The 23,884-nt window shown below is 44.1% G+C and overlaps 1 protein-coding gene across 1 annotated transcript in view; it reads left to right on the top strand.

The window, feature by feature from the left end:
• Mgat5 (alpha-1,6-mannosylglycoprotein 6-beta-N-acetylglucosaminyltransferase) overlaps positions 1 to 23,884 on the top strand; it is a 281,270-nt gene that overhangs the window by 181,197 nt on the left and 76,189 nt on the right. Inside the window, exons 8-11 of the mRNA XM_028771515.1 lie at positions 343 to 504; positions 3,050 to 3,219; positions 6,388 to 6,522; positions 12,724 to 12,857. Coding sequence (XP_028627348.1) covers positions 343 to 504; positions 3,050 to 3,219; positions 6,388 to 6,522; positions 12,724 to 12,857 — 601 coding nt within the window. The remainder of the gene's footprint in view (positions 1 to 342; positions 505 to 3,049; positions 3,220 to 6,387; positions 6,523 to 12,723; positions 12,858 to 23,884) is intronic.

Here is a 23,884-nt window from a genome sequence, read left to right as displayed (position 1 = left end):
TTATTTCATGTGTGTAAGCATATGTACATGGGCATGTGCTTGCCACGATGAGCATGTGGATACCAGAGAACAACTTAGAAGAGTCAGCTGTCTTCCTTCCACCCTGCAGGTCCTGGGGATTGAACTTAGATTGTCGTCAGGCTGTGTGGCAAGAGCCTGGCCGTGCATAGCCATCTTGCCAGCACCTTCCCTTGGTACTATTACTGTACAGAGTCAAGATTGACTTTGAGATCCTGGATTTAATTGACTCTGAGGTTTAAAATATTGTATCATGAAAATCATTTTGCTTTCTGGCATTTTAATCTTCTGCTCATTTTGTTACATTTCTCCCCCTCCCTCTAGGCGGAAATCCGTACAGATTTTAACATTCTCTACGGCATGATGAAGAAGCATGAGGAGTTCCGGTGGATGAGACTTCGGATCCGGCGAATGGCTGATGCGTGGATCCAGGCAATCAAGTCTCTGGCCGAGAAACAAAACCTCGAGAAGAGGAAACGGAAGAAAGTGAGTTTGTTGATTCTGTTCCTTCACATGCCTGCTTTCTGTTAAAAATTGATTTTGCTTGGAAACAACAGGAAAGGAGAGGTCATGTGTCCAGTGACATCCCATCAAGGTAGATGAGCTCGGCCTCTCCCTGCCCAGCCTTGAGGCTCTCTTTTCCCATACTCCATGTCTTCCTCTGTCCCCTGTGAATGTATACACAGACATACACGTCTGTATACTCATAACTCTCTGTATGCACCCGTACATACACACACACACACACATACCACACACACATACCACACACACACACATAGCAAGATAGGTGGTAACTGCAATTATTTCCCATACTATAGAAAAATATGCATAGTATAACATAACATTCAACATGTTAATGTACATGATTCAAAGGCATATATTGATATGTAGCCATCTTCACCACATGCTCCCTCAGGAATTCGCTGCGTGTACACACACATACACACACGCACACACGCACACACACACACATACTCATATACAACCACACACAGAGAGAGAAGGATTTTATCCACTATGACTTATTCCTAGGCTTTGAAACACTTCTGATTTCAGAAATGAGGTAGGGGATGGGCAATTCTGAACCATGTGCATTAAAACAACTTGAGAGACAGAGGCAGGCATGAGCTGGAGGCCATTCTGGTCTACAGAGTGAGTTCCAGGATGTCTAAGGCTCTGTTACACAGAGAAACCCTGTCTCAAAACAAACAAACAAACAAAAAACAGTGGCCACTACGTTAAGCTAGACATATTTTTCCACAGTAAGAAAAGAATTACATGGTTTAACAAGGAAGGGGGAGGAACAGAGTGGGTGTAGCCGGCTTAGACACCAGACTTAGGACTTCATACCTGTTGATTTGCCGCTGGAACCATTTACATGGATGAAATTTTCATATAAGAAAGCCATACCTCTCTTTTTTTTCTGCTTGTTTGCTTTGTCCCATTCTGAATTGCTCGTTTTTATTTTTATTTTTTTTTTAGATTCCTGTTTATATGAGAGAGAGAGAGAGAGAGAGAGAGAGAGAGAGGGAGAGAGAGAGAGAGAGAGAGAGGGGTGTGGAGTTGGATGGGTGGGGAAGTGGCGAGGAGCTAAGAGGAGTTGGGGGCAGGGAAAACCATAATCAAAATGTATTGTACGAAAAAATCTATTCTCAATTTTAAAAAGAGAAATAGAAAGATGAATCTGAAAATCGAAAGGAAAATGAACCAGCTAAGCTGGCCTTGTGGACATCAGTTCTGATGTAGGCTCATGAGGGAGGGCTGCTCTCTGTTTCTGCACAACACAGTAATGGAACAGAGAGCTTTGAAAAAATGTAACACTTTTATCACGATAATCTTATTCTAGACCCATTGTGAATATTAGAGTATAGAAAGTGACTTACTGGGTTTCTGTCTTTACAAAGTATAATTTTCATTGTAAAAGGAAGTAAATAGCTAGCAAAAGATGGACAATAGTATGTGAAGACATATAAATATGTTTATATATTTTATACACACACACACACACACACACACACACACATTTGAATTGACACTTCCAGTAAGAACCCATAGTTTACTCTGTCTTTGAGGGAAAATGACGTTCCTAGCTAGGGCCCTTGGAAAAGGCTCCAAATAGCAATTATGTAGAGTCTCTTGAGAACTGGCCTTTGCTCTGTAAACGCTGTTTCCACTAGGTGGGATAAGTGGTTCTTGGGGAAATGGCTCATTAAGATCTGAGATAGAAATTGCACTTGATGAGCTTAGGACATCTTCTACCCAAGAGCAGAATAGCTACCAGAGGTTGCTAGGAATCTGGCCAGAGAATGAAGGTGCCCACTGCAACAGACTCCCCACTGCCAAACTGAGTTGGCTGAATAGTCAGAAACCAAAGTTCACTGAAACATTAAATATGCTTATTTCCATGGTATTATATTTAAAAAGCAAACAAGCCTCACAGATCATAATTAGACTATGCTTAAGCAACAGACTTAAGGGCTGGGCAGAAAGCTCAACTGCTAGAATGTTTGCCACACAGGCATGACCTGAGTTCACTGCCCAGATCCCACATAAAAAAGCCAGGTGTAGTGGTACATGCTTGCAAGCCACTGAGGAGAGCCCTGGGAAGCAATAGCCAGTCTGTCCAGCCGATTCCATGTCCTCTGTACCGGAGTTACGAGCATGCACGGCTGCACCCAGCATTTGTGTCTGGGCTCTAGGGATTCAAGCTCAGGACCTCATGCTTGTTCATCAGACTCTTTCATGGCTGACTCAGCCATATATTCCATTTTTAAAAACCATGTTAATCTATAACTCACACTCATGGCTCTACCGAGGGCAGTTCATGGTTTTATTATTTGTCTAAAACAGTGGAAAATTATTTCTTTCCTTGTTTTATACCTTCTAGAAAAATGGCATGCCATGTACTGAGACTTCAGTGGATCCTTTGCAACTGGCTGACTGCTTTGCGGCCGTGCATCTCTTAGCATAGGCTTTCTGAGCATCTGAGCATGGCTCAGAAAGTCAGTGTCTCCTCTTTGTTTTGCAGATCCTTGTTCACCTGGGGCTCCTGACCAAGGAATCGGGCTTCAAGATTGCAGAGACAGCATTCAGCGGTGGCCCTCTTGGTGAACTAGTTCAGTGGAGTGACTTAATCACATCTCTGTACCTGCTGGGCCATGACATCCGGATCTCAGCCTCACTGGCTGAGCTCAAGGAGTAAGGAAATTACTTTTTCAATCTGAAAATCAGAATACAAAAACGAAATAGTAAACTCGTAAAGCCCCTCTATTAGTGCACAATTTCTTGTGGAGGAAAAAGAGAGTGATAATTCGCTAAACAGGCGATAAGAAGATTATTTTCAGGAGCTAAATACAAACACTATGAAAGGGATAATATGTTTTCATTGGCGCTGCAGGCTCCCGGGGCCTCATAAACGAACGCCCAGACAACTAAAGCTAAAGCGCTTATTCTTTGCTATTCCTATTCCAGGTGTTCCCAACATCTGCAGCACAAGACTCTATTGACTCGCTAATTCTCTGCCTCTTGCCAAAATTCATACTACTGCTTGCTCAACATCAAGATTTTCTAACGCTTAAAGCAGGGCCAGTTCCTGTTTGTAATTTAATATGTGTACAATAGATTTCCCGAAAGCCCGGATCCAATCCTTTCACAATTAGCTAACTTCCAGCTCAGTCTGTTCCCTTCCCTGAGTCTTCTGTCCCACTGAGATTTGCATTCAGCTCTCGCCTCCTCTCAGTCCCTTTCCAGTTAATACAGCTGGTCATACAGATGAACCGGAGTCCCCACAGTCCCCAAAAAACTGCATGCGGAGACTTCTAACCCAGCACAGCAAGTTGTCCTGTTGCCATGCCAACCTTTGGGAGAACAGTCTAGGGATAGCCGAGATGGTAAAGAGCAGCTGGGGTCAACCCTGTTCCTACTGTATATACCACGGTTGCTGGCAGTAATGTCTGAAGATAACTTTAGCCGTCTTTTCATGGCTTTCCAGATGCTGGGCACCATGATAAAGGCTTGCTTAGAGCAGAAATACTAAGAATTATGCCAGCAGTAGTGTTGATTGGGACTTTTTTTTTTTTTAATACCGAGACTAGGTCTGTGTAGCCTAGGCTGGCCTCAAACTCAAATATATGTAGCTGAGGATGACCTTGACTTTCTGATTTCTGCCTCCACCTCCTCAGTGCTGGGTGGGATTACAGGTGTGCACCACTGTGTCCAATGTATATGGCACTGGATGAGAAACCCTGGGCTCTGTGCATGCCAGGCAGGCTCTGTGCTGCCTCAGCCCCACCCCAGCACTGATGGCAGCTATTAAAACTATACTGAGCCACTTACTGGGTGTTCTGTACTAAACACTTTGTGGCTTTATTTTTTTGTTTGTTTTGTTTATTGTTGCATGTGGGTACATGTGGCCAGGTGTGTATCCACGGTGTGTGAGGAGGTCAGAAGGACAGCTTTCAGGACTCAGTTCTCTCCTTCCACTGTGGCTTCCAGTGATAGAAGCAATGCTTTTATCCAAGGAAGCATCTTAGCAGCCCGTATGTTGTATTACATTTAAACATTAGTACCTGGAACTAGATGCCCTCGCCATCTGTGTTTTAGAGCTTAGGAAACTGTGCTCAGACTGAACATGAGCTCTCTGAGGTTTCTGGCGTAGCATGCAGGGGTGCCTGGATCTGAGCCTGGTATCTAACGTCTGTGCCTTTCCTTCTCCTTCAAAGTTAGATGAACTTGAGGTCCTCTGTACCTCAACCAGTTCCCCTCTTCCCTTGCCAGGCTGTCTCCTGTTGCCTTCCTGCTTGCTTTAAAATATGCAGAACATGAAACCTAGAAAGTCATGCACTTTGCAGCCACTCTGTCTGGCTTCAGTGGGCTGGGATTCAAAATGAGGCCTGCAGAGATGGTTGGCATGCTGCCACTCAGCTGCCAGTCTTCCGATAATCACAACAGATGAATTAAGCAATAAGCATACTTATGTGTTCTATTACTGCTGATGGAGGTGTCCTCACACTGGAATGTAAGGTCAGGGAGTGCTCAAAGTTGAATCTCACCACTGCATGCCTAGCGCTTGCACATAAGCTGTGTTGAAGATGCAGAGGTGAAATTATTGATCATCCGGGCTTTCATGGGATGGTTTCCTGCTCTTCGGGAGGAATTGGTTCAGTAGAGCTTGAGTGTTTTAGAAGCCCAGAGAAGGAACAGAAGGGGTCTGAAGCCGCGAGTGCGAGGACTGTGGAGGAGGTTTGTGACTATTGTCACTTGCAAGTGGGGCTTAGTAAACTAGTCAAGTATTACTGTGTGATAGGAGAAGAAGCAAAGGTGGTGCCTGGTTTCTGGGTATATGGCAGTTACACTTCAGACTTATTCTGACCAATCAAGTTCACTTACCAGTCACATACGATGTCATTCTGTCAACACATGGGAAGTTAGAGATATCAGGGTAGAGAAGTAGAGCACTGGCTGAATGACAAGATAACATCTAAGCCACAGGGCCAGTTCTGTAAGGAGTCACTAGAAACTTATGGAGGGGGTTACCAGAGCTGCCAGGCTGGAAATTGAAGGTGTTTAGGGATTACAAACGACAGTAAGCGGATGCCAGGTTTTTGTGTTCATTGTGTGACTTTTTCTGGGGACATGTGAACATCTGTTCACCCCAGAGAGGACGTCAATAAAGACTCCATCCAAGTCCAACCTAGTAAACGGTTGACTTTATTGGGGTTACTCACTAGGATTGTGGATGAGGGGTTTTTAGAAGGAGCATTGTGATTCAAAGGCAAGTGCATCACTAAAATCCATGGCTGGCAATTCAGGAAAGCTGCATTCCTCAAGCTGCCTGAATGACTTTCAGGCAATCGGCTGGCCAGAGGATCTTCTTTTCTTAAGCCATTGTTACTGCTTATATAACCTTCGGGATGGTCCTCGAAAAACTTGTGTTTCAGGAGCTTCTGGGGACTTGTGAGTCTTATGTACTTCCTGAACCTTGTAGTTTTTATTTCCTGAGTCTTAAAGAGCCCCTCTCCAGGTCAGAATATTTGAATTTGGAGGAAATATCAGCACAACACTGTTCAGTCCTCTCACCCCACCCTGAAGGCTAATGATAGCAAGATTCAGAGAGATGACTTAGGTGGGCTATCTCACGTCTGCTCTGCAGTGGAGATGGATAACACTGCTTCCTGAACTACACAGGCTGTGTTTATACACCAGCTTCCCAGCATCTCATTTTGAGGCTGAGACAGGTTTTAATCATCAGCCCATTATGTCTAATCGGGACTGGAGCTATGATTTGAACCTATCATATTTGCCAGGTTTAGTATTGTAAAGTTATTGATGCTTTTTTTCTTTTCTTCCCCATTTGTCTCACTCCAGGATTATGAAGAAGGTTGTTGGAAACCGGTCTGGCTGTCCAACTGTAGGAGACAGAATCGTTGAGCTTATTTATATTGATATTGTGGGACTTGCTCAATTTAAGAAAACACTAGGACCATCCTGGGTTCATTACCAGTAAGTACTATGTGCTAAAACCTGTCTCACTCTAAGAAGGATTGTGCTGGTAGGTTATTTCTGGTTTTTTGTTTGTTTAAGGATAATTAAATATTACCTTGTGAACTGTATGGAGTCTACCTCTCATTCCTAATGAAATTCAGATTATTCCCACTGACTGTATGCTTCCTGGGATTGTTTATTATTTATTTACATTGATATTGTGAGAATAATGTATCTACCCAGGCATAATGGCACGCATCTTTAATTTCAGTATTCAGGAGACAGAGTCAGGCAGATCTCTATGAGTTCAAGGCCAGCTTGGGCCACCTAGGGAGTTCTAGGATGGCCAGAGCTACAGAGTGAAACCCTGTCTCAAAACAAACAAACAGCAACAACATATCCAGCTTTATTTATCTTCCCCAGTGCCTAGCATCCCTCTCTTTGTATATCTACAAGGATCTCATGCATTTAACCAAATGATTTTTCTTATTTAGTTGTGTGTATGTGCATTTGTGTGACTGTGTGTAGGGGCGTGCCACAGGATATACGTGGAAGTCAGAGGATAGCCTTTGAAGGTTGGAGCTCACCTCCTACCTTGATGAGTGAGGCATGGTCTCTATTGTTGTTAGTGCAGCCGCATGCCTTACTTCAGGTTAACTGTCCTGTGAGCCACAACAACTGATTGTTTTCAGTGCTAAGGACAGGATGGAACCCAGGACTTCATTCATGCTGGACACTCTAATGAGCTACATTCTAGCCCCCTTTCCATTGTTTCTTAATTGTGACTAATGGGTAGAAACATTTTTAATGTGATCTTCTGTGTTAATTTTCTGTCAATTTAACCAAATATCTGAGCAAGATACCTTATAGGACACAAGTTTTATTTTGGTTCATGGTTTCAAAGGCTTCAGTCTATCATGGTAATGAGAGTGTTCCAGGGCAGCTCATATTGTAGCAGTCAGGAGGCAGAGAGGAAAAAATGCCTTGACTACAGGACTTCTCTTTCCTCTGTATTCTATCTGGACTCCCCTTCTTCTAGCCCACAAGATGGTGCCACCCACATTCAGGGTAGACCTTCTCTTTGGTTAATTCTCTCTGGAGATACATTCACAGACACATCTCGCGGTATGCTTGTCCAGTCTCCTTGGCATTTCTCCAAGTTCAGTCAGGTTGTCAATCAAGATCACACACTCTAACTAATCCAATATATGAATAGCCTAAAGTAGGCCCTTATCTTTTCTGTTAGTTATGTTTAGTGTTTTTTAACTTTAAAGATTATTTCAGACTGGAAGTCCTTTACAAAGCAGACAAAATAAGAAGTGAAAATACAAAGAATTTCAAAAATCCAGAGTCTAGTGATGTCCATTCTCTATAAAATCCACTTTCAAACTTGCCCCCAGTAGCAAAGAATTTCTCATTGGGCAATGAAATATTTATAGCAAAGGAACTGATGGGACAGAAACTATATGAAGAGTCTAAGTGTTCTGTTTGGACTATGTTATCTATGTCGAATGACTAAGTGACTGTGTTAACTGTTGAATGTCTGTTGACTATGGTGGCTGACTGTTGATTCTGTTGAATGTGTTCACTATGTTGAATGATTGTATTGACTGTTGAATGACTGCTGACTGTTGGTTGTCTAGACTATGCAGACTGTGTTGAATGACTTTGGTGGCTGTTGACTGTGTTGTCTATGTTGGTTGTGTTAACTGTTGAATGACTTGACCGGTGGCTGACTATTGACTATGCTGACTATGGTGAATGATTATGTTGACTGTTGAATGATTACAACTTGTTTGATTGTGTTGACTGTGCTGACTGTGCACAGTGATTGTTGAATAATTGCTGACTATGCCAACTTTGTTGAGTATGTTGATTATGCTGGATGTGCTGAGTGACTGTTGACTATACTGGCTGACTGTTGTTTGTTTCAAATGACTGTTTTATTGAAAGTGTTGGCTCTGCTGTCTGTGATGATTGTATTGACTGTTGAGCATGTTGTTTTCAAAGTCTCTGTGTTCTTTTCCTTTCCTTGTAATATTCCTTTTCATTTTTAGTAAAGTTTAGTTAGATAAAAATGTGTCCTTTAAATTTGCTTTTTCTTTTGTGCATTTGTATATGTACATACATGTTCATCTACACATGTGTATAGGTATGTATATGGAAGACTGAGAACAACCTTGGGTGTCATCCTTCAGAAACACTCTCTACCTAATTTTGAGACAGTCTTTCAGTGACCTAAAGCTGGCCCATAGGGTAGGCTAGCAGCCAGTAAGCCCCATGGATCTACCTGCCTCTACCTCTCCAGCACTGGGTCTCTAAGTGTGCACTAAGCACCATGCACACTACACCCTCTCCTCAGCTGCAGCGCTCCACTTTCTTTGATATCATAGTTTCCCTATTACTGGTTTTTTTTTTTTTAACAAATCATAAGCCATCACTTCCTTTTTTCTTAGTTATATAGAAATAACCATCTTTCTTCTTGGTTAACAAGCCATATTGTAAATATAATTGTTTTCCTAAGGTGATAGCCTTCAGAAAACAAAGTCAGGGTTGTTCCTTTCTGTCATTTTATGAACTGTAGATGACTGGAAAACATATAAAGAAAACTTGGCAATCCAGCCCTCTGTAGACTCTTATGTCCTTGATATTGAGAAGGGCTGTTTTGATGGGAAAATACTCTCGGTGGTGGTGTGGGTCAATTAAGAAAGGCCGTGTTGTTATTAAAATGGTCACTGTTGATTGGTATTTGATGCTTGCTGTGTGAAAATGCTCCATCTCTCAGGGTTTATGGATGTGCAGAATGGTTTTCCTTCTTTCTTCAGTAATGGTCTGAATTAGCTGGAAACAGCAGGCGGTCTCTTGGCACTTTAGCCCTCAGTCTTTGTTTTGTTGCAAAGCTACAGTTTCAAGTGACAAGCAGGCGTCTCAGAAATTTTCTTGTCTATTTCTTTCCCTTTAAATATGAAAAGTGGCATCTAGGGATAGAGTTCCATGTGTATCACACTGGCCTATTGTATGCGAAGCCTTGGGTTCAATCCCCAGCACCCAATAAGCCAATATGGCAGTACCTGCCTGTAATCCTGGCACTCAGGAGGTCAAAACAGAAGGATCAGAAGCTCAAAGTCACCCTTGAGCACTTGTGGTATATGAAGGCAGCCTAGGTTACATGAGACCCTATCTCAAAACAAAACAAAACAAAACAACAACAAAAAACAAAGGATAGAGGGGAGATGCCTCAGTTGGCAAAGTACTTGTTGTACAATATGAGGGCCTGAGTTTGGATCCCTGCGTCCAAAAGGCCCAGCAGGATGGTACACATTTGCAATCCCAGCATGGGGAAATGGAGACAGGAGGCTCCGCAGCTCTCAGGCCAAGTACTCTAGCCAACTCAGTGAGTTCTAAATTCACTGAGAGATTCAGTCTCAGAAAATAAGACAAGAAACTATTAAGAAACTTCTGGCTTTCATGCATACATACATGCACACATACATACATGCACACATACACTTTAAGTACATATACACACACATGCACACACATATCATACATATGCTCAATGTAGAGACATGTACACACATATACAATACATGCATACAAAAGAGACTGTCAGACTGTGGCTTGATGGCAGGTGATGAGGACTGCATTCCATATTGTGTCCTCAGACCTCTCAATGAACAATAAGCCCTTTAGGTCTGTTTGCATGACCTTGGAAAAACATCTGTGAATTCTGTCTAACTTGCATAAGAATCTAGGACATTTGAGTACACTTATTAAATGCTACCTGATATTTCAGACACACAAAGGGCATCCAAGCGATGGCATAAAGATTAACACAGCACGGGTATAAATGTAATTCCAACATGGAACCAAGGAGGACCTTGAACTAGAAGTCCTCCTGTCTCTACATCCCAAGTTGGTGGCTTCTGAGGACTGACACCAGAATTTGACCTCTGACCTCCACATTCTTGCATGCACATATGCATGCAGACCTGTGAACACATATGCACACACAAACACACATGTGCACACATGAACATGCATGTCCTCAAAAGAGAGACCTGTCATTGTGCTGAGAGTGGATCCAAGAAAGCCACACAAGCCAGGACTTTGTCCCAGTGCAGTTCACTCTGTGGCCATGCCCTTCCCTCCTTCTTGTCTGTTCCTTCTAGACAATTGGTGGTGAGGTGAGCACACAGAGATTTCAGCTGACAGATGTATTCCCTGGAGGATGTAGTCTGGAATTTGAACGTCACTGATTTTGTTTTATTTTATTTTGATTTCAGAATCTTACCTCAAAGTAAAAATTTACAAAAATTTAGCATAGTTTCCTGGTAATAAGAAATGAAAGAAGAAAGAGTCCTTAAAAGTGTTACCACCATCTATCCTAAATGTGGGCTTTAATTTTATTTTGTTAGCAGAAGTTGCTCAGAAGTCTTCTGCCAGAGGACAACAGTGAGGAAGTGTCCCCCATTGGCCAACCTCACTCGCTTACTCTGCAGGTTTTGAAGATCCTCAGTTAAATCAGCACAGCCCCAATTAGTAAAGTCGGTTCTCCATAACTTCCTTCCAGCCATACTTTGTGCCCTCCCCACCTGTGCTCAGAATGCTTTCCTGTAAAAACCAGCTGTGACCAGTGTGTGCTCTGCCTCCATGAATGGTCTGTGCCGCAGCTTTTCCCCTGTGCCATCACAGCTTGAAGACAGTCACCAAGTTATAGACAGGCTATCAACAGCAGAATGTGGCCAGGTTCCAATAAAACTTTATTTTCCATTGTGGAAATATGAGTGAGCTTCATGGAATTTTCCCCTGTTGTGTCTTTTAAAATCATTTGAGAATGCGAAACCTTGTTAAGGAGAGAGCTCAGTGAGTGAAGTAAGTGTTGTCCCGTGTTTCAGGATCTGAGTTCTGGCCCCAGAGCCCACATGAAAAAGCTGAATATGGTGGTACATACTTTCAATACCAGTGCTGGGGCGGGGGATTAGAGACAGGAAGATCCTAGGGCTCCCTAGCTAGCTAGCCTAGCCTATTTGGCAAATTTCAGGTCAGCAAGAGACTTTGTCTCAAAAGAAGCTAAGGTAGATGATGCCTTCAGAATGTTAGCCCAAAATTGACCCCTGGTGCCCACCACCAACACACGTACATTTGTTCTCCACTGTGCACATATGCACATACTCAAACAAACACATACCCAGGCACACCAAAGAATATAAAACCAATTCTTAGATCACAGCTACACTAAAGACTGCTGGGTCAGGTTTGGCTCAGTTTAATGGACCAATGAGACTCTATTGTACTGCATCAGTTTCTAGCAGTCAAGTTCTAGTTTGTTATAGTTGGATGTATAAAAGCCACCCCCACCTACTAGATGAGATTGAAGTCTGTTTTGTGTTACTACAACATAATACTGGAGCCAGACTCGTTTATTGTGAAATGGAATTTATTGCTCACTGTTGGAAACTGAAAACTCCAAGACAGAGTGGCCCCCATCCAGGGAAGGCTATATTCTACTGTGCAAAGTTCTGACCTGGGTCTCTAGTCATCCTCTCACAAAGCCAGTAGTGCCATCATGGGCCTGCATCTATCCCTAATTATCTCCCAAAACCCTGCCTTCAGGTAACATCAGCATACCAATGTGAGGAGTGCCTTTCCAGTATGAAGCAGACACTTGTAGCTGTGGCAGAGGCTTCACCTAAAGTCAGCTGATCTAGTTAATTGTTGGGAAGGCTAAAAGCCCTACAGTGTCCCCTATGCTCTAAGCGGAATAAGATCTGTAGAGATAACGGTGTTCCGTTTCTTTCATCACCTTGGTTAGGCACCTACTAAATGCCCAGTCCCTGGGTGCTAAGTTCACTGCAATGAATCCTGCAGGCCACCTCCAGCCTCCATGGACCTTTATTTCACTGGTATTTTAGGCTACCTTCAGTGGCCTGTTCTGTCTGCCTGGGTGCCTGAGGCCTTCTTTGTAGGTATGGATGCCTGTCGTGCTTAAGATTCCAAAACCACCTGGTCAGGAATGTAGCTCAGAGATGGAGAGTTTAGTTAGTTTGCAGGTGGATTGGAGCTGGGTTTAAAAATAAATGCAAAATAGACAAGTAAGAAAATAAGGCCTAAGCTTCTTCCCAGTGGCAATTTTACTTTGAAATGTTTGTCAGTTTGCTTTTGTCTCTCACGCTGCACCATCCAGGTTATATCTGACACGCAGTGCTGTCCTTACAGGTGCATGCTCCGGGTGCTGGACTCCTTTGGAACAGAACCTGAGTTCAACCATGCAAGTTACGCGCAGTCGAAAGGCCACAAGACGCCCTGGGGAAAGTGGAATCTGAACCCGCAGCAGTTTTACACCATGTTCCGTGAGTATGCCTGGGTGGGCCCTGTCTTTCAAAAAGCTACCGAAGGCAGATGCAAAGGTTAATTAGATAACCATTTATCTGGGGTTGGGATTCTCAGGATGCTTAGCTGAAAAAGTATGTGCCTTTGAATTTTTTCCTTAGAAATAATTTTTTTCAGTAATTGGAATTAAAAGCCCACATGAACTTTTTGTGAAGAGACTTAGAAACATCCTAGAGAAAAGTGTTCAAAACAAATTAACAGAAGAAGCCACAAAGGAAAGGCCTGCAGATCCCCTTCACATGAGCATGAGCAGGTCCCCAGTACCATATCTGTGCTGCTAAGGGACCATTGCATCCTGAAGAGGAATCTGTGTCAACCCACTCTTTCCACACAGTTCAACTTTAATTATTTGAGCATGAAGCTTTTTTTTTTTTTTTGAGACAGAATTTCTCTGTAGCCCTGGTTATCCTGGAGCTCAATCTATAAACCATGCTGTCCTCGAACTCACAGAGATTCATCTGCCTCTGCCTTTAGAGTGCTGGGATTAAAGGTGTGAGCCACCACCACCTGGCTGAGTAGGAAGCTTTCAAAAGAAAAAGTAATCTCAGAGCTGGGGAGATGAGTCAGTGGATAAGGCACTTGCTCTGTAAGCTTGAGGATGGAGTTCTGATCTCCAGAACGCATGGAAATGCCAAGGAAGAGAAGTGGTGTGCCTGCAGTTCCAGCCCCGCCCCCATCCCCACCCCCCACCCACCCAGTGGATGGAGATGGCACTGCCTAGCTAGAGTTGACAAATCAGTGAGTTCTGGTTCAAGTGAGAGCCTGCCTCAGTATACAAAGTGAAGAACCACTGAGCAAGATACATGACCCAAACCTCTTGCCTCTACATGCACAGATACGTACATATATGTGCACATAGGAATACACATGCATATCACACATGTGCATACCTTTTCTTAATTAGGACTATTTTAAACTCAGTTTCATACTTTGCTGGCCACCTAGCTACTGGACTCAAGACTATTTTACTGCCTTTGCTGGTGCTTGTGCGACATTTAATAAGTTTTTGCAGTGATGGCTTTTTTTCTACGTGGTCCAAAGAATCACCTACAGTAGCTATAGTTGTAGTTTCAAATGAGTGACTTTATTGAGCAAGTAGCAAGCAAAGGTTTAAAAAAAAAAAGGCAAATAGGTTGTAAACCATCAACTTGGGTGCTTACAATATCCAGCAGTCAACTGGAGTAACCTGATAGAGGTATGGTCATCAAATTGGGTCTTACAGCATCCCATAGAAATTGGCTGAGGAAGAAACAGTCATGCTGGGGCCTCCACCGTACAGCTTCCACTTCCCACCTGAGACATTTTTATGCACAGAATAAGCATTAACCTTGACTGGAAAGGGCTCCCCCTCCAGCTCTCTCAAGGCATGATACCAGGTTTTTTGCCGGTCTCCTTTCTCTGTCACAGGGTCACAGGGCCAGGTTCTCCTTAGACATACTTGGGTCTGAGGTGGGAGATTACTACCTTGCTTCCAGAACCAACTTCTCTGTGTGTTCCAACAGTTTGTGACAGTTCACAGACATGATGGATGGGTGTTACAAATCTCCCCGGCCCTGCTGCTGGGCTCAGAGAGGTCTCCATGACGGTTGTTTCCTGTCATCTCTGTTTCCTCCTGTTGTTCTCTATTTCCCTGCTTTTGCCTTATTTCTAATTAGCTACGGACTATAAAACCAAGTGCCATACTTGATAGTGTTTATGCTAAAGTTAAGTTATGATTAAGTCTCCACCACCATGATGAGGGAAGCCTCTATTCTTGAAATGTAAGCGCAAGTGAATAAAACCATTGATTTGAAGGCTAAGGTTAGAGAACTCTCCCTTTCCAAAGTTATCAGTATGATTTCATCTAGATGTTTCCATGCTAAGACAAATTTCTGAAATGTCAGTCTTAATTGCTTGGCTGAGTCAAGGCCCTAAAAATGTTTAAGCTGTCTTTCCCCTTCGTGGCTGTCCCTCATGCTTACGCAGATGCCCACAGGTGATCCTTTGTTAGGTTCCCTAAATGTCTCAGTGAACATGTTAGACTAATCCTTGGGAATTATGTCTGGGGAAAAAAAGAATTAAGAAGGATATACAGCTAGCGAGGTGGCAGTTTTAAAAATCAGCTCATGTTTATGGACTGAGGAGAAGCCTCCATTGCTACAGTGCTTGAGAAGACCGGAGTTGGATCCCTAGGACTCATGGGAAGGGCCAGGTGTGACAGTGAGCAGTTGTAATCCTATGCTGGGGAGGAGGAGAGATGGGTGGATGCCAGACGATCACTGGCCAGTCAGCCTAGCCCACTTGGTCTCTTTAAAAAGTAGATAGTGCCTAAGGAGTGATGCCTAAGATTATCCTCTGACCTCTACTTACATTTGCACACATGTGCACACCCACAAACACGCACACGCACTCACACACACATACACACAAAGCCTGACAAAGAGAGAGAGAGAGTTGGAGAGACAGACAGACAGACAGACAGACAGACACAGGGAGAGAAGAAGAAACATAGAGAGAAAGGGTGTTACCTGTTTAAATGTTCTTTTGAGCCCAGAGAGTCTGTCGAGAACATGCTGTGTCTATGATAGACATTATCATTATTGGAGTTATATTGTCCTGTTATTGCCACCTGTCCCAGGGGCACAGTTCAGGAAACAAAGTAATATTTGGCGCACCAGGTAACAGATGGCTGTCAGCACGGCAAGGCATGATTAGAGTCTGCCTAGGGTTTGACTTTGCTACGAAATCCTAAGTATGGAAAGATGGGCCAGCCAATCAGCTAAGCAGGGACCTGTGTTAGGACCAGGAAGTAAAACTTGTGCTTGGACGCACTTTCTGAGACAAGATGGTAGTAACCTTGTGCCCTGTCCCTGAGAGGAGATGGAGTTTTTCTCCGACTGAAGAGTGAGACTCAGTCCCATGCAAACCTGCTGGGATTATGTGGATGAAGGCTTTCCTTCGAGTGAAAGAAGTTCTCTGTTTAAAATGTAGTGAAAGCCAGAAACAGAGAATACTTTCTCTTAACCTGGAAGAAGGTTACAGTTCCTGGATTCAGCAGAGGCCATGGGGAAAGTTGACACAGTTGAATGCCTTTTAAGAAAAGAACCCACAGAGCAGAACATTGCCAACCACCCGAAACACTGAGAGCAAACACTGCAGTAGAGAATGTTTACATGGCTGTGTGGGACTCTTAGAGGAGTGTAAAGGAGCCAAGATAGCTGTACACAGGAAAGGTATATTTACAGCGCTGACGTGGAGACCTCGGGTGATCTTCAGACTGAAAGAGACATTAGTGAAGTCATAAAAATGAAACATTGACCTGGGAGATGGCTCTATGGGTAAAGTGTCATACAAGCATGAGGACCTGAGTTTGATCCCAGTAACTCAAGTAAAATCCCAAGTGTGTTGGTACGGGCCTGTAATCCCAGCACTGGGAGAGGGAGGCAGAGAAAAGTGTGTCCTTGAGGCTTGTTGGCCAGTCCGCTCGGCTTCAGGCTGATGAAGATACCATGTCTCCAGAAAACCAGGTGTGTGGAACCTGAGGCATGGCATTGGAAGTCATCTTCTGACTTCCGTATATAATCTACATCACACACACACCACCACCACCACTACCACCACCACCACCACCACCACCACCACCACCACACTATATACCATCACACACAAATGTTTTCAGTTCTGTGCTTTATAAAGGACCAAAAGTTAAGCCAGCCTGAGGAGGATAATAAGTATGCAAGCCTTCAGACCAGGTTTCCCCAAACATCTTTTTTCCATATAAAAGAGCCTCCTCCTAGAATAAGTCAGATTGCAGATGTGAGGGATGGAAGAGGCAGAGGAGCCAGGAAGGACCACAGGAGTTCAGAGGATCCCCAAGCAGCATCAAAAGAACACTGGCTACAGTGGGTTTAAGTCAAATGAGTGAAAAAGTCAGTGGGGCTGGGTGTGCAGTACTGCTCAGTCAGGAGAGTGCTTGCCCAGCATGCACCAAGTCCTGGGTTCCATCCCCAGTGCCACATTAAGAGGGCATGGTGCCGAACACCTGTAATCCCAACACTCAGGAAGTAGAGGCAGGAGGATGAAGTGGTCACAATTATTTAGCTACATGGCAAGTTCAAGATTAGCATGAGATACATGAGACCCTGTCATAAAGGGAAAAAGAAAAAAGCAGTTGATGAGTTCTGAATGATATAATGATTTGCCAAGCAAGATGTAGTGGGTCACCTTTGCAAGTTGCTAGGATACCGTCTCCATCCCTCTGAATAATAAAGGGGGAAGAGCCCAGCTTTGATCTTCCTGCCTTTCTAGCAGGAGTTATATTTGAAGATAATCAAATGGTTGATGATAAGAAACTGTTCATAGTGGGGAAACAGCACTGCAAATTCAGGCAGAGTGAAGGATTAGGGAATGAGCATCCTTAAACTCTTAATGGGAACACAGATCCTGTGATCAGCAGCCACGGTGAAACCCATCAGGTAACAAGTTGATGGAGAACTTTCCACAGACAGAGCTCTCTTCAGCACAGGAAATATGGAAATAAGGTAGGAAATGAGGCACTGTGAGGCATTCCTCATGTCAAGGCATGCCGAGGCTGGGGACTTTGCAATAGAAAACCATGTCTGTACCTCACTATCCAGACACTGCCCTTAGTGACCGCCAATACCCTGGTCAAGAGGGTCCCTTCCTCCCTATGTGACAAGACTAGCTTGTTGGGCAGCTGTGGCTGGTCTGGTGATCTACACTTGAAGACTGTTTCTTTGAATGGAGAAGAGAAGTGCCAAAATGTATCATTTTTCTTCCTTTTAATTTATTTTTTTTAAATAAGCTCTCAGGTATTCCAGGCTAGCTTTGAACTCACTGTGTAGCCAAGGATGACCTTGAACTCCTGATCCTCTTGTTTTCACCTCAGAACTACTAGTATTAGAGGCGTGAGCCACCATACCGAGTTCATACAGTGCTGGGGGTGAAACTCGGGGCTTCATGCATTACTAGGCAATACCATCAATGCTGAGACCATGCCCATCCCGCTCAGGCAAGCCTCGGCTCAGACCTGGTTCTCTGCCTGCAAACATCTCAGTAGCCTCTTAGAGATGTCATTGCCACCACTGCCTCAGAGCCCTTCCTTGTTCCTTAAGCAAGGTCAGATGCACAGAGCTAGTCTGTCTGTCTGTCTGTCAATTCAAGGAAGTGGCTTAGATGTGAACCAGTCTAGTATCCTAGAAGGCTCAGGCTCCTGGGAGCCTGGCCTTGTCTCTTCCTGACTCTTCCTCACTTCCCTCTGGCCTCCCTCATGGTTTTTCAACTGTGCCAGACACATTTCCAACCCAGAACCTTTGCAGTGGGTGTTAACATTCCTTACCTCTAACTTCACTACTGTCTCGTACCCATAACTCAGATGACCCTTTAGTGGCATTTGCCCTGACCTCATTTGGAAGTGAGGATCTTTTGCCCCACTCCCCACACCCTTCCCTGCCTTCCTGCCTCTCTAACTTTTTATCCTGTTTGTTTGTTTGTTTGTCTCTCTTTCCTTCCTGTCATCTGGGTTATAGTCAGAAGCTTGGAGTTTGTCTGTTCATGGTAGTGAGTGGATTTAAATAAAATCAGAGGATAATATCTTTTCAGTTATGGGTTCATCCAACAAATCAGGGAAGAGTAAGAAATAATTCAAAATTGGGCCTGAGACATGGTTCTGTTGCTAGAATGCCTACCACACAGGAGGTTCTGGGTTCTATCCTCACACTTCATAAACTTGATGTAGTGGTCCATGCCAGGAATCCCAGCACTCTGGAGGGAGAGGTGTTAGAGAAGACCATTCTTTCCACATGCAAGATCAGCCTGGGCTACATAAGAGCCTGACTTAAAAAAAAATGCAGACCTAAGAGTACTCTGTGAAATGAGAGGTCTTCCTCTTTTCTTCCTACAGAGCCTCTGTTTTTATGGCTTGAAGAATTTCTCCAGCCACAGTGACTCTTGACCATTGTTACATTGTTATGGCTGGTTTCCATGCTGGGTTTCTGCTAGGGTTTTGGGGCTCTCACAGCCACAGTGTGATCAGAAGAGACTGATGGCGAAGGCTCCGAACTTGAGCCTGGCAACAGAGAGAATTTTACACGTGAGCCAACCTGGCAGCTTTCTTAGAAGTCAGGTGTTTCTGTGCGGGTTTTACTCCAAGGACAGTCAGAGGGACTATTGTTCCTCTACAGACCTGTAAGTCAGAGAAGCCCAAGCCTTACCTCTGAGGACCAGCCTGCAGGAGGGTTTCTCTTCTCAAGGTCACTTGACACTTGAGCAGCCCGCTCTACTGTGCCTCTGTGGACAGCTCAGACACTCACAAGTTCCGGCTCTACTGTGCAGTGCTGTTTCCTTAGATCTTGCCTAGCCTCCTCCTCTTGGTGAGCTGAGCATCATAACCATTTGAAAACATAAATTTGGGTGAAATTTGAAAATTCTAGCTACTCTTTCTGAGCAGCTTTAAAATCCAGATTATGGGTTGGTGAAGTGGCTCAACTCAGTGCTTGCTGTGCAAGCAGAAGGATCTGGGGTCAATCCCCAGAGCCTTTGTTATAAAACACACACACACAAGGTAGTATGTGCTTGTAATTCCAGTGCTAGGGAGTCAGACACAGGAGGGCCCCCAGGACTCGCTGGCCAGCCAGGCTAGCCTGCCTACTGAACTCTAAGAGATCCTGCTCCAGAGTAACAAAACAAACAAACAACAACACAACAAAACAAATTGAAGGGCAGAGAGATGGCTCAACTGTTAAGAGTGCCTCTTATTCTTGCAGAGGAACCAGGTTGAGTTCCTAGCACCCATATGGCAGCTCATAACGCTGTAACTCCTGTCCTAGGGGATCTAACATTCTCCTTGGTTCCAAGGTCACCAAAAATGCAAGCGGTGTACATACATACATGGAGGCAAACACTCATATGTATAAATATAAATCTTTTTTAAGTGTACAGCTAGAGAAATGGCAGCCAGGATCACTCTCTGGTGTGTACAAACACACACACACACACACACACACACACACACACAGAGGCATCTGCACATACATATGTAGCTACAATAATCAGTGTGTGTGTGTGTGTGTGTGTCAGAGTAAATGTACCAGGATCCACTTTAGTCTGAAGCTAAAAACTACCTATGGGTATGGCCTAGAGAGTAAAGAAAGGAATGGTGGATATTTTTAAGCAAGTAAGATAATAAGTAACTTCTTTATATCTTTCTCTGTTACAAAAAAAGAAAAAGTTTTACGCTGAGGGCTTGGATCAGTTATAACAGGAAAAGCAATTAAAGCATTTGTATTTAGGAGAAAGAAAACTGTATTTATTGGCAAAAATCGATATGGCCTGAGCTATGAACGGTACAGAGGAAAGAGATACTTGATGAATTTTGAGAAGTTCACACCCCTCAGACCTGGTGGCTATGAAGGCTGAAGTACCCACCCAAGCTGGTTCTTGGGGTTCTGCCTTTGGGAACAGGTAGTGTGGGTATAACTCAAAATTCTTACAAGTGTTTAAAATTTACCAGGAGAAAAACAGACCTTGGAGATTTATACAATTGAAAGCAAAGTGAATTTCCTTACTGTGAATTTTTAGTTCATTTTTAAAGAAGGCACAAGGGGCTGGATGTAGCTCAGTGGGTAGAGTGTTTGAGCGGCATGCATGACGCCCTGGGTTCCCCAGCACAGCTTAAACAGGGTGTAGTGGTATGTTTGTCATCCCAGCACTCTGGAAGTAGAGACAGGAGGATCAGAAGTTCAGGGTCATCCTCAGCTACATAGTGAGTTCAAGGTCAATCCAAGTTACATAAGAGCATGTCTCACAAACCAAAAGTTGATCACAAATACATATTATAAAAGCTGTTAAAAAACTGCAGTGATATGGTGTATGCATGAATAATGGTATATAATGTACATATCATGGTTTGTATTCTCTACTGCAGTAGAACATGATTTTCCTCTGAAAGCATGGTTTGTTGCCATGATTAATACAGCACAGAAAATAAGATGTATACTATAATGCTGTCTGTTAGAATTGGGAAGAAGTGTTCTGGTTCAGAGTCCCAGGACTGCAACTTCCTGACCTGTAGACTGGCGAGAACCCCGTGTCCTCATCTGTTACAGAGTTGTGATAGTGAAGAACCAAAGATTGCTGTCATATGTTGGTTGTTGCTGAGACAAAATATCTAACAGAGAGACTTAAGGGAGGAAGGGTTCGATTTGGCTCGTAGTCAGCGTTGGGGTGGGTTGGGGTGCCTATTACAGTCCATCCAGGCTGGGATGGCATGGCAGCGGGAGCATGAGACAGCTGTTCATATGTGGTCACAGTCAGGGAGCAGAGAGAGATGGATGCTGGTGCTCAGCTCTTTCTCCTTTCTGTTCAGCCCAGGACCCCAGCCCATGGGACAGTGCTGCACACGTTCAAGATGGGACTTCCTACCTCAGCTTACCCAATCTAGAGCTTTCCTCACCGATTTGCCCGGAGGCTGCTCTCCTGGGTGATCTCAGCTTCTTTTTAGTTGGCAGCATTTGCCATCACACTTGCTTGGAGCAGAACTTGGAAAGTAAAGAGAACTCGGATATCAGGGTGGTTTTTGTAGAACTCCCATGTGTTTCTCTTCTGGGATGGACTGATTACAGAAACTGCCATGGCCCCTGAGTCTCATTTATGGTGCGATTTTACTGATTTCCTTTGAAATGCAAATATTCACCTTCATGCCCTCTAACCACGCAGATGCCTGTGTTCTCAACATTAGGCAAAGCAAAAAAAAAAAAAAAAAAACCTTGAATTGAGGTTAGTGTACATGTGTGATTTGGCAGGGAGGTGCAGGTGCCAACAGAGGCCAAAGGCATGAAATCCCCCTTGGACTAGAACCAAGCTTAGATCCTCTGTAGGAGCAGCAAGTGCTCTTAACCACTGAGCCTTTTCTCCTGTGGCCAAGAAGGTCATGTTTGGTAGTATCAGCCAGGCCCGTGGCTTTGGAGTCTTTATAAGCAGAGTGAAGAATGCTTGGATTTCGCCACAGATTTTGGATTTTGCCACAGATACCTCGATGCACACCGATTCTGGGCAGCTCCTTGTAGTCAGCTACAGGGAGCCTGGGGTCAGTTAGAATCACCTGCTGTATGTGAGGGGTGGGGTTCTTGTGCCTTCATGTTTAAGAAATCCAGGGTCCAGTGACAAGTTGCATTACTTAGAGACATAGAAGGGTCAGACATGTGTTCTGGCAGTTGTGTCAGGAAGCGTGTGACAGCCTCAGCCACCAGCATACAGGGTGCCGTTCTTCAAGTTGTCTCATGGTGAAACTGGGAGTTGAAACCTTCAAAATATGGATGAAATTTCAGGGGGTGGTGGGGGTGCTTCTAGATGTAATGTTTTCACACAGTCTCAAATTTGATTTAGTACCCAACCACACTTGCAGCACAGCACAGTAAGAATGGAGGAGGATGTGGTGTAGTTACTGTGTTTGCCTAGCAGGTAGGGAATCTCTGGAGTCCATTCCTAGGAACACATAAGTTGTAGTGGTGATTGCCTCAGTTCTAGCAACAATGGAGAGATGGAGGGAGGAGGAAGAGAAGTTCAAGGTCGTCTTTGGTCATCTTTGGTTGGAGTGGGCTATATAGGGGGCTATAGGAGACCCGGCCTCCAAAAAAGAAAAAAAAAGACTCTTTCCTCCCTCTTTCACATCTAAGCTAAATGCTAAAAGAATCTTTGACACACACAAAAAAAAATTGCATGTATGTTTTTCTTTTGTGAATTTTTAATCATCTTACTTTTATTATGTTTTAGATAATATATCATATAGTAAGACCCACAAAGTACTTTAGGTAGTCATTGTGTTGTAAGTGCCCATATGGGGACGTAGACACACTGAGTCACAGAACAAAATATCCCAAGACTGGAGTGTTATTCACTCCAACGGTCTCCTGAAAATACAAGTTAAACGTTATCATCTTAAAGTCTACAAAGTCACAAAGTAAAGGGTTCTTAGCATGCACAAGCTGTCTTCCCATCATTCCGTTCTTTCCAGTTCTAGTGCCCTCCCCTCTGCACTCCTCAAAAAGGGGGAAAAAAGGCAAAGTAGCATAAAAACAGCTAGCAGCCAGCCCTTGCTTTGTCTCTCGTTGGCCATAGAATTTATTCAGTAATTTCCTCTTCAGCTAACTGTAGCCATGGCCCTTGCCTCTGGGCACTTGTTCAAAAACACAGAAATGGAATAACAGATTGGCCTGACTAAGCACAGCTCTCCAGTCAGAGCCCTATTAGCCCCTCCTCCTGTGTCCCTCATTAGGCCCCTGCCTTGGAGATGAGCTGGTGACAAGGTAGCATCTGTGTAGCCTGTGCATCTCCACAGAGCACCTTTGTGGCCCAAGTCTCTTCTTCTTCATAAGGATGAGACTAGAGCCTAGGTGTCTCACTCTGAGCAGGTCGCCTCTGAAGGGTTGACAAGGTCTCTGCAGGCTCACTCAGTAGGAAAGTACATCCTCAGCACCCACATAAAAATGTCTGCTGGGATGGATAGATTAGTGGCGCTCACTGGCCACACCGTCTAGCTGAAGCAGCGAGCCCAAGGTCAGTGATAGTTACTGTGTTAGGGGGAGGGGGAGGGGACTAAAGACACAGCTCAGTGCTTGAAAGTACACACTGCTCTTCAATTTCCAGCACCCATGTCAGGCAAGCCACAACTTCCTATAACCCCATTTCTAGGGGGTCTGATGCCCTCTTCTGGCCTCATGCAGGCACACACCTATACACATAAATAATGTTTAGAAAAAACCAATAAGGTGGAAATTGATTGAGGAAGACAACTGAACTGGCTCCCACATGCGTATAATGACACTTGTGTGTGAATGCCCACTCCCCTCCACCACACAGAGAGAGGGGGAGAGGGAGAGGGAGAGGGAGAGGGAGAGGGAGAGGGAGAGGGAGAGGCAGAGGGGGAATGAAAACTTCTGGGCTGCCAGAGCAAAGCAAAAGAGAAATTTGCTTAAACTTAACTCCACTT

The sequence above is a fragment of the Grammomys surdaster genome, unplaced genomic scaffold (genome assembly GCF_004785775.1).
Source record: "Grammomys surdaster isolate TR1022 unplaced genomic scaffold, NIH_TR_1.0 208, whole genome shotgun sequence".
NCBI classification, from domain to species: Eukaryota; Metazoa; Chordata; class Mammalia; order Rodentia; family Muridae; genus Grammomys; species Grammomys surdaster.
This window is presented reverse-complemented; position numbering and strand designations above follow the sequence as displayed.